The sequence below is a fragment of the Bufo bufo genome, chromosome 1 (genome assembly GCF_905171765.1).
Source record: "Bufo bufo chromosome 1, aBufBuf1.1, whole genome shotgun sequence".
Lineage (NCBI taxonomy): Eukaryota > Metazoa > Chordata > Amphibia > Anura > Bufonidae > Bufo > Bufo bufo.
In genome coordinates this window covers 836,697,627-836,708,028 of record NC_053389.1, presented here as the reverse complement: position 1 = coordinate 836,708,028, position 10,402 = coordinate 836,697,627, and the positions used below count along the sequence as shown (strand labels likewise).

The following is a 10,402-nucleotide window of genomic DNA, read 5'->3' as shown; positions in this document are numbered from 1 at the left end:
TTTCTGTTCTGAGCAATTTGTATATAGTCGGGGCTCAGCCGGATCGGATGTTTACGTTAGGCTAGGTTCCTTTTTTTAGTAGGTATGAATGAGATAGTATGCATGTAGCTGGGCCAGTAGGGTAAGTGTATATACTTTATACCTTGTTTAAAAAATTTTATGGCAACGTTTTTGTATAAAATAAGAGTTCCTCAGTATCTGCTCTCATTCTGTGTATATATAGACACTGCACAGTACCACTTCTCCTGTCCTGTATACTGGGTGTAATCCTCAGTATCTGTTCTTATTGTGTGTATACACTGCACAGTACCACTTCTCCCGTCCTGTATACTGGGTGTAATCCTCAGTATCTGTTCTTATTGTGTGTATACACTGCACAGTACCACTTCTCCTGTCCTGTATACTGGGTGTAATCCTCAGTATCTGCTCTCATTCTGTGTATACACTGCACAGTACCACTTCTCCCGTCTTGTTTGCTGGGTATTATTTTTGGCTGTGAGTGCCCTCTTGTGGTTATCTGAGACATTGCGGTCAGGTAACACCATAACTTATGCTACGCTCACAGTAGTGTTTGGTACTCTGTCGCCGCCTCCGGCTGAGCAGTCTACCGAAGCTCACCTTTCTGGCCCAGACATGACTGTGTACCGCCAGATCCCTATTGACTAACTGGATTCAGCCACTTCTCTGGCATAGACAGCAGGCATTTGTGCAGGTTCTGCATGGGGCAGATGTGAACCAGAATACAGGAAAGAGGAGACATTTTTTATAATCAGATACGGGGGCCAATAAAGACCAAAACGGTTTACTTCAGGTCGTCTTTACAGGACAATGGAAGAAAGGTACTTACCTGCTAGAGGTCCTTGTACTTCTCTGGTTCAGATGGACTTCTGTTTGCAGCTTAGTGTCATAAACCCTTCAGGTGACCCTATATATTACTGACAGGAGTAAGAACTGAGCCCTGATGATTGGCTGCCATGGTCAGCAGGTAGCTGTGATGGATGAGGCCCCCAGTGAGGATCACCGACTAGCAGAAAGGAAACTATCGACCAGGTTCACATCTTCCACTGCTGAGGTAAAGTGAAAGCTGAGCCCCGGTTGGTTGCTTGCTCATACAGTTGAGCCCTGATTGGTTGCTTGCTCATACAGTTGAGCCCTGATTGGTTGCCATGGTCAGCAGGCAGATTTGGCCCCCAGGACAGTGACATTACACATCTAGAAGCTATGGCCGTCTAATACAAAGAAGACAGGACACCGCTCGGATTCATTTACAGGTTTATTATAAAACATTGTGACCCCACCCACAGGTATCACATGATCTGTGACATGCCCCTCCCCCAACCATCACACGTAATTCACCAGGAAATCGGTTTATTGAACAGAACCAGCTTCACATTCGCCTCAAGGCCTGAAAAATTCATTAAAAATGTAACGACCGGAGAGAAGCGAGTGATACCTTAATAGAGGGGCACAGGGCGGTGACAGGAGAAGCGGGGGAGGGGCGGCATCTAACATAAATGCAGGCATTAAAAGAAATCCACGTCTTCCGGAGCGTCCAGGTCTCTGTACTCAATAATAGAGCGGGGGTCTCCTCTCATCAGCCTGTGTGGGGGGATGTGACGTCAGCATAGAGTGTGTGCGGGGGTGGGGGTACAGCTCGATCTATCATTACTCACCGGTTGCGGGGTTTTCCTGGGTAGACACCCCCCTGGCCCCTGAATGCATCATAACCGCGTCCAGCCCCATAAGGATTTGGAGGAAACTGAGGTGCACCTGGGGGGGAGGGGAGACAACCGTCAGTAACAGACAAAGCAACACCCGCCAGACACCCAACCACAACACCAAACCTACCTCCGTATCCCAGGACTGGGGGGCGAGGCTGACCATACTGAAGGAGAGCCTGGGGGCCCTGGTGAGGGTACAGCAGTCCTGGGGCCAAACCTGAAAAATAAGAGCAAGGAATCATACAGCAACCCAGACAAAGGAGAGCTATGAGCCTGCCCCCTGCAGGGTGATACAGACAGAAGAGAGCTATGAGCCTGCCCCTCCCCCTGCAGGGTGATACAGACAGAAGAGAGCTATGAGCCTGCCCCTCCTCCTGCAGGGTGATACAGACAGAAGAGAGCTATGAGCCTGCCCCTCCCCCTGCAGGGTGATACAGACAGAAGAGAGCTATGAGCGCGCCCCCTGCAGGGTGATACAGACAGAAGAGAGCTATGAGCCTGCCCCCTACAGGGTGATACAGACAGAAGAGAGCTATGACCCTGCCCCTCCCCCTGCAGGGTGATACAGACAGAAGAGAGCTATGAGCCTGCCCCTCCTCCTGCAGGGTGATACAGACAGAAGAGAGCTATGAGCCTGCCCCTCCTCCTGCAGGGTGATACAGACAGAGGAGAGCTATGAGCCTGCCCCTCCTCCTGCAGGGTGATACAGACAGAAGAGAGCTATGAGCCTGCCCCTCCTCCTGCAGGGTGATACAGACAGAAGAGAGCTATGAGCCTGCCCCTCCTCCTGCAGGGTGATACAGACAGAAGAGACCTATGAGCCTGCCCCTCCCCCTGCAGGGTGATACAGACAGAAGAGAGCTATGAGCCTGCCCCTCCACCTGCAGGGTGATACAGACAGAAGAGAGCTATGAGCCTGCCCCTCCTCCTGCAGGGTGATACAGACAGAAGAGAGCTATGAGCCTGCCCCTCCTCCTGCAGGGTGATACAGACAGAAGAGAGCTATGAGCCTGCCCCTCCTCCTGCAGGGTGATACAGACAGAAGAGAGCTATGAGCCTGCCCCTCCTCCTGCAGGGTGATACAGACAGAGGAGAGCTATGAGCCTGCCCCTCCCCCTGCAGGGTGATACAGACAAAGGAGAGCTATGAGCCTGCCCCGCCCCCTGCAGGGTGATACAGACCGAAGGGAGCTATGAGCCTGCCACTCCTCCTGCAGAGTGATACAGACAAAAGAGAGCTATGAGCCTGCCCCTCCTCCTGCAGGGTGATACAGACAGAAGAGAGCTATGAGCCTGCCCCTCCTCCTGCAGGGTGATACAGACAGAAGAGAGCTATGAGCCTGCCCCTCCCCCTGCAGGGTGATACAGACAAAGGAGAGCTATGAGCCTGCCCCGCCCCCTGCAGGGTGATACAGACCGAAGGGAGCTATGAGCCTGCCACTCCTCCTGCAGAGTGATACAGACAAAAGAGAGCTATGAGCCTGCCCCTCCTCCTGCAGGGTGATACAGACAGAAGAGAGCTATGAGCCTGCCCCTCCTCCTGCAGGGTGATACAGACAGAAGAGAGCTATGAGCCTGCCCCTCCTCCTGCAGGGTGATACAGACCGAAGGGAGCTATGAGCCTGCCACTCCTCCTGCAGAGTGATACAGACAAAAGAGAGCTATGAGCCTGCCCCTCCTCCTGCAGGGTGATACAGACAGAAGAGAGCTATGAGCCTGCCCCTCCTCCTGCAGGGTGATACAGACAGAAGAGAGCTATGAGCCTGCCCCTCCTCCTGCAGGGTGATACAGACAAGAGCCACGTTGTGTTAGGACTTACCTTGCCCAGCTATCGGGGGCTGGATGGGTTTGACCTCGGGCAGTGCGGGGCGTTTACTGTCCATCAGGAAGTTATTGAAGAAGACCACCTCCTTCTTGACCTCCTCGATCTTCTCAGCGTGCTTGTTGAAGATGTGTTTACGAACAAACTCTGGTCCCTGTGGAGGAGAGAAGGGAAGGTGAAGATGGAGGATACGTGGTAAGCGCCCGGCTGTGCCCCCTCACCCAGCCCACCACACCTTGAACTTCTTGCCGCTCAGCGGGCACAGCCACTTCTCCTTCCCGAGCTCCTGGGTGTTCGCAGTCACAAACTTCTCCACTTCCTGTTCTGGATCCTTTTTTCCGACCTTCAGCGCTTCCTCCTCAGAAAGCGTTTCACGTACAGCAAAAAGAGGCGCCAGCTTCTCCTCACACGTCTTCTGCCAGTCCGCCACTGACCAGAGAGGGCACAGTAAGGACACAGACCCGGATAATGCAAGTGACCCCATAACCATTTACCGCAGCATGGAGACTTTCTAATACACCCACAATTATAGATCTCCACTTGCTGTCAGTGAATAGTGGCCAAAAGCGCCTTCCTTCCTTTTTTGCTCACAGTGGAGGGTTTGCTACAATTTTACCTCACCTGTGAGAATTATCAGATGTGTGAAGTAGGGATGAGCGAATCGACTTCAGATGAAACATCCAAAGTTGTTTCGCATAAAACTTTGTTGATACACTGTATGGAGTATTAGAATGTATTGGCTCCGATGAGCCAAAGTTATTACTTCGCGAAGTCTCGCAACACTTCGTATAATAAAACTTAATGAATTACTGTAAAAAAAAAATTTTTAATTGATACCCAACTCTGGTTCGGTTCCAAGTGGTACCTTGGCTCCCGCTCTGTACATTATTACAACAGAGTTTTATGCGAATCGACTTCGGATAAAGCATCTGAAGTTGATTCGTTTATCCCTAGTGTGAAGGATGTTTCCATTCACCAACTGCAAGCTAAGATCTTAAAAACAATAAAAAAAAATATATATATTATATATAAATCGTAGTTTGTAGACCACACTAATAATGTCACCTTCTCTGTGGGAGACGCGGTTGGGCGGTATGGGTCCTCGGACATGCATGATCCCGCAGCGTGTCGGCATCTCGTCCTCGCTGGGGTAGTCGCAGTTGATGTAATAGTCGACAGAATGAACAATGCGCAGATACAGGAGGAGCTTGTCCAGGACCTGAGGTGCGTAGAAGAGACAGTAAGACCTCCTCTCAACCCCCAACTATGGAGACCCCCCCCCGGAGACTGAACGCCCATGCCAAGCTCCCTCAGTGAAGAGGGTGAAGCTCCAGCGGTATGCTGGAATTTGGATGCCAATAAAAGCATCAGATAAAACATTTTTTGGAGCGTTAACAGAGTGAGTCAGGGTAGAGCAGTGTGAAGCTGCATTTGAAAGGATACATAGGCGTTTCTGCACATGGACAGTACAGACAGGTAGTGAGAGAGGAGGAGCAGGGAGAAGCTTCACCTTATACAATGTACTGGATATTCTGCACACAGCAAACTAAGCACGGGAAAGCTGCATTACATATACAGACAGGGTGAGTCCGAGAACAGCAGTGTGAAGCTGCATCTCCGTACACTGGAGATTCTGCATAAACCACACAAGCAGTGCGTGTCAGAGGAGAACACGGAAGCTGCATCTCATAGGATACACTGGATTTTCTGTACACAGCATACATAGTATAGAGAAGGGTGAATAAGTAGAGAGCAGTGTGAAGCTGCATTTCGGACGATATACTGGAGACTCCACATTTAACACAGTATAAAGGCTGTGTGAGATGCAGCTTCACACCGTTTTCCCCTGACTTACAATGTCTGTATCTCCAGTATATCCTATAAAATCCACTTCACAGTGCTCCCCACTTATTCACACTGGCTATACTATGTATGCTGTATATCATATGAGATGCAGCTTCACACTGCTCTCTCCTGACTCCTAGGATACACTGGAGATTCTGCACACAGCATACATAGTATAGACAGAGTGTAGAAGCAGAGAGCAGTTCATAGAATATACTGGAGACGCGCCACATACAGATAGTATGCAGGCAGTTTGAAGATGCATCTCTTAATAAAATATTACATACAAGTAGTGTGTATTGTGTTACTTTTTTTCAATCAATCTAATCTTGCATGTCCCTTGTAGTCCCAGCAAAAAGGGAGGAAATATGAAGAAACAGGACAATATGATGAACTGGACCAAATTAAATAGTAACAAAAAATGCAAACTAACTAAGGGTGACAAGGAGTTATACGCCCGACATCACAATAGTGTTGAATCGGGAGTTAAGCCAGTTATGCCACTAAGGCCTCCGGCACACCAATGTGTGCGGCCTGCAAATTGCGGGCCACAATGCACAAACACTGACCGCGGGGCAGCCGCAGCGGATCGCGGACCCATTCACTTTGATGGACATCTTTTTGCGGAAGGGAAGTACGGGACGAAACCCAACGGAAGCACTCCGTAGTGCTTCCGTTCCACATCTCCGGATTTGCGGAACCATTGAAGTGAATGGGTCCATATCCGTGAGGTGGAACGGCGCCCATGTATTGCGGATCCGCAATACGGCAACGGGCAGCACACGTTCGTGCGCAGGAGGACTTAGCCTTGAACTTTACAAGATTTTTGAAGACTGAGGCATTGATCATCTCAGAGACGATTGTCGTTGACGGAGTTCACAATGTCCATTAACGGGGGAGGGTAATTTTCGTTCTGGTTGCTATGATCATATTAATTATGACTGTTCGGAAAGAAGCTGGATCTGCACTCAGCACTAATAGTATAAAGAGAGTGCTGAAGTCGGGGACGTTTCAGGTCTCCTGCTACCATATATTCCCAGCACTTACACACGGAGGCACATAAAGGGGTTGGCACCATATGCATAAAACAAAAAGATAAAGGGTCCCAGATAATAACTAAAGCCACGCGGTATTTGTATCATGACGGATACACGGTGTACAAATCACTTCAGCATGGCACGCGCCCAGTGATGAGGCGGTGTGGGCGGAGCAGCTGCAAAGTGAAAGTAAAAATCCCAGCATGCATCACAGCAGCGGTCACATGACTTCCCTGGCCAAACAAAACAAATCAGGGGTTTTTTTGTGCTATACTTTTTTCTGCCAATCATCTTGTGCATGGGGTCATTTTTTGGGGGAAGAGTTGATGTTTTTATTGTTACCATTTTTGGGTACACATGATTTTTGGATCATTCAATATTACTCTTTAAAAAAAGAAAAAGAAAGCATTTTAGATTTTTTTTTTCATGTTTTAGTGTATCCTTTTTCTGAAAGGCTTATTTCTAGGACGATTGTCTTTTGTAGGGGCTCATTTTTTGCAGGATGGGATGATGGCTTTATTGATACTATTTTGGGCTACATATGACTTTATGATCGCTTTATATTACGCTTTTTGTTAGGCAAGATAACAAAAAATGGCTGCTCTGGCACAGTTGATTTTTTTGTTTTTTTAGAGTGTACATCTGACAGTTCAGATCATGTGCTAGTTATATAGAGCTGGTTGTTAGGGACGCAGTAATACCCAATTTGTCTATTTTTTTCTTTTTTTTTGGCTTTACACAAACGCATTTAAAAAAAAAAATAATAGTGTGTCTCCCTTTTCTGAAAGTCATATTTTTTTCAGTACTTTTTTTTTTAATCACTTTTAATACCTTTTTTGGTAAGCGAGGTGGGAAAAATGTATATTCCATCATAATTTCTCTTTTTTATGGTGTTCACTGTGTGGGGAAAGTAACGTGATCCTTTTATAGATCAGGTCGTTACGGACGCGATGATACCAAACAGTGCGATTTATTTTTTAATCAATTTTTTTTTAAAAATATTATTTTTCTTTGCCTTTTTTTACCCTGACTGAATTGGTTCTTGAAGATCCAGTGGGTCTGATGGTTTACAGTACACTGTATAGTGTACTGCACTGCATTGTCACTCACAGTAAGCCTGATCAGGCTCCTGCGATACGCTATACCAAGGCAAGCCGGATGCTTGGGAAGGCGTCCGGTTGCCATGGTAACCATCAGGGCGCTGCCACCGCAGCGCACGATGGGGGAGCTCCATCCCTGTTAACCCACCAAGCATCGGCCACTGCCACAGCACAGCAGCAGCCCGATGGGAGAGGGAGGGAGCTTCCTCCATCTCTTAACCCCTTCCATACAGCGGTCCCTATGGACCGCAGCATGGAAGGGGTTAAACGGCCGACATCAGCACCAACACCGATGTCAGACGTTTCAAGCACGGTGTCAGCTGTATATTATAGCTGACACTGCTAACTACTCGGCCATGCTGAAACAGAACGGGGTGGGAGGGGGATCAGCAGCACTGCCGCCAGCCATCCTGAAATTAGGGGGGGCACAATGGGGGCTGGAGGCCACAGGAGGGGGAAGGATAATATATATACACACAGTTTAGAAGGTTTTGATCCCCACAGTCACGGACTGTGGGGATCAGAACCTTTCAGCCGGCAGTAGGATCCCGTGATTGACCAGTCTGTACAGACTAGCCAATCAGAGCGATCGCCAGGGGGGCAGACTGGGCATGCGCTGCTCTTAGGAAAAGCAGCGCATGTCGCGAGCAGCCATGGACGAACTGGCTGCACGGCAGAGCGGGGCTCGGGGGGGTCGTGGCTTACTATAAAAAGGTTAGCAGACAGATTTTTTAATTAAAGTAATTTGGAAACTCATTTTTGCCTTGCCTCCAACAATGTAGTGTAAAGTACTTATATAGTGGCCAACCCCTTTAAGGAGGGCAGAGCTTGGTGGGGAGAAGAGGTGTCGGAGATCAGCCACACGAGAGACTGACAACATGTCTACACAGGAAGCAGGTTCTTGATTGGTAGTCAGACTGGGGATTACATGACCTAGGCACAAATTACACTGCTAGAATATGATCATGTCCACACAAAATCTAGCGGAGTGCTTCTTTAATGAATTTTCCTCATTTTCCCCCACACGATGTTAGTCAGAAGTGCCTTAGTGGCCAGATTAGAGGGTTATCCGGATCCCAGATTAAAGAGGTAAAGGGTGGCCCACGGAAGAATATCCGGCTCCAGCGATGGTATGACAAGATGAACGAGATGGTGGACTGTTTTTAATTACCCACAAGTCAGAAAGTCTGCAGAAAGTGGCCCCCGTTCAGACCGGAGTCTGCCGGCTGACGCGGTGGATGGCGTTTGTGACGTTCTCCTTCAGTTCCTCCAGGGGATGAGGATTGTTAGCGGACACTTTCTGGTTTGCATTTCCCCAAAGATAGAAATCGCGCGTGGACGAATCTGGGCAACGTGGCGGCCATAACTCCTCGCTTATCCCTAAACGGTTCATGGAGCCGCGCAGTGAGGTGCGGCACGTCACCCCATCTTCTGGTGTTCGTTGGATGTAACACTGTTCATAGATGTCCAGGTAAATGGCGCTATTCAGTTGATCCGAAGAAAACCGGCCCCACTATTCATCACTGTGTATATCGACACTGTGCACCAAATGCCAATTATCCAAAGTGAAGTGATGTTTCGGGAGTCAGATGGGGATCTTCAGCGGACCAGTACCTCGCGTTCCACGAATTTATGTGAGCTGATAAATGAAACCAAGCTTCATCCGTCACGAAGTCCAGCAACTACTAAAAAGTGCCTTAGATGTATTCACTTACTGGTGTGACAGATGGTTACCTCATACTATACACACAAAGATGCCGCATGCTAATGAGCTGACGTGAGTCCAGCGTGATGTCAGTGAGTCCAGCGTTTTTTTTAATTCAGAGCTGTAGCCACTCCCCTGCCCACCTGCTGCTGATTCATATGGAAAAAAAACTGTCAATCAGCAGCAGGTGGGCGGGGAGAGTCAGGAGCTCATGAATATTCATGACTCATCATTATCAGCTGGAGCTTTTCAATACAAGATGTTGGCAGATTGACCGGGTCAATTAAAGAAAGTGAGCCAGCATTGTGCTAAGAGAATCAGTCACTTATTTATGTTGCCCTGGTGACGGGTTCCCTTTAAGCTCCTTCTTCTCTCCATACACATCATGGACTTCATTTGGGATATCACCTCTGTAGTTGTGGCAGGAGGTAATAGTACGGCGTGGATTATTTGTGGTGAGGTTAGATTTTTCCCGTATTTGTAATGAAATATACAGGGTATCGGGTCTATCTGCTTCTATATATTGTTGGATGTTGTTACACGTCTATAAGTCTGCGTTTGAGGAGTTACATTTAGGACAGTTTGTTATCGATGCCATTTCCGACCCAGTGGTACCGTTCCTGCGTTCTTGTCGCCAAAGGTCTCTTGCTTTTCCTTAATGGATCTGCTTGGCACACAGCCTTCCACCATCACTATTCACCATCTCTGACACAATCGGCCACTTTTATCAAACTGAATAATAGTCTTAGTTGTCCATAGCAGCCAATCAGAGCTCAGCTTTCAGTTCCCACAGGGTTCCAAAAAGAAATGAAAGCCGAGCTCCGATTGGCTGCTATGGACAACTAAGACTGATCTACTATTAGGAGTTATTGGAGGCGACTACTTTTTCGTGGGCCACCCTGTATACAACGACAGAATCCAGAAGACCTCCTTACCTTAATGAGCTTCTCATCTCTCTCCACGCTGATCTCTGTGGGGTTCCCCTCTTTTGGGGGTTCAGTTCCAGCCGTCCTCCCAGCCCCCCAGAGTAGGTCCTCCTCTTCAGCGCTGACCTCATCGATGAGGTAATCTGTGATATTTTTCAGTATTGGATTCTGAGCAGAGACTTCCTGAAGAGATAAATGGTGGCAAAACCATGAGGGCGCGATACCAAACGTGATGCCGCCGGTCCCC

At 48.3% G+C, this 10,402-nt stretch overlaps 1 protein-coding gene across 4 annotated transcripts in view; it reads right to left on the bottom strand.

Annotated features, from left to right (window-relative positions):
- Positions 1-1,259: 1,259 nt before the first annotated feature.
- SRRT (serrate, RNA effector molecule) overlaps positions 1,260-10,402 on the bottom strand; it is a 39,143-nt gene continuing 30,000 nt past the window's right edge. For 3 of the 4 annotated variants that reach the window (XM_040415333.1, XM_040415335.1, XM_040415334.1), the window contains exons 14-19: positions 10,165-10,338; positions 4,608-4,761; positions 3,778-3,971; positions 3,540-3,696; positions 1,674-1,938; positions 1,260-1,599 (exon numbers count right to left, since the gene is read on the bottom strand). In XM_040415333.1, coding sequence (XP_040271267.1) covers positions 1,524-1,599; positions 1,674-1,938; positions 3,540-3,696; positions 3,778-3,971; positions 4,608-4,761; positions 10,165-10,338 — 1,020 coding nt within the window. In that variant the 3' untranslated portion in view covers positions 1,260-1,523. The remainder of the gene's footprint in view (positions 1,600-1,673; positions 1,939-3,539; positions 3,697-3,777; positions 3,972-4,607; positions 4,762-10,164; positions 10,339-10,402) is intronic. The other variant, XM_040415336.1, reaches the window with a different exon arrangement.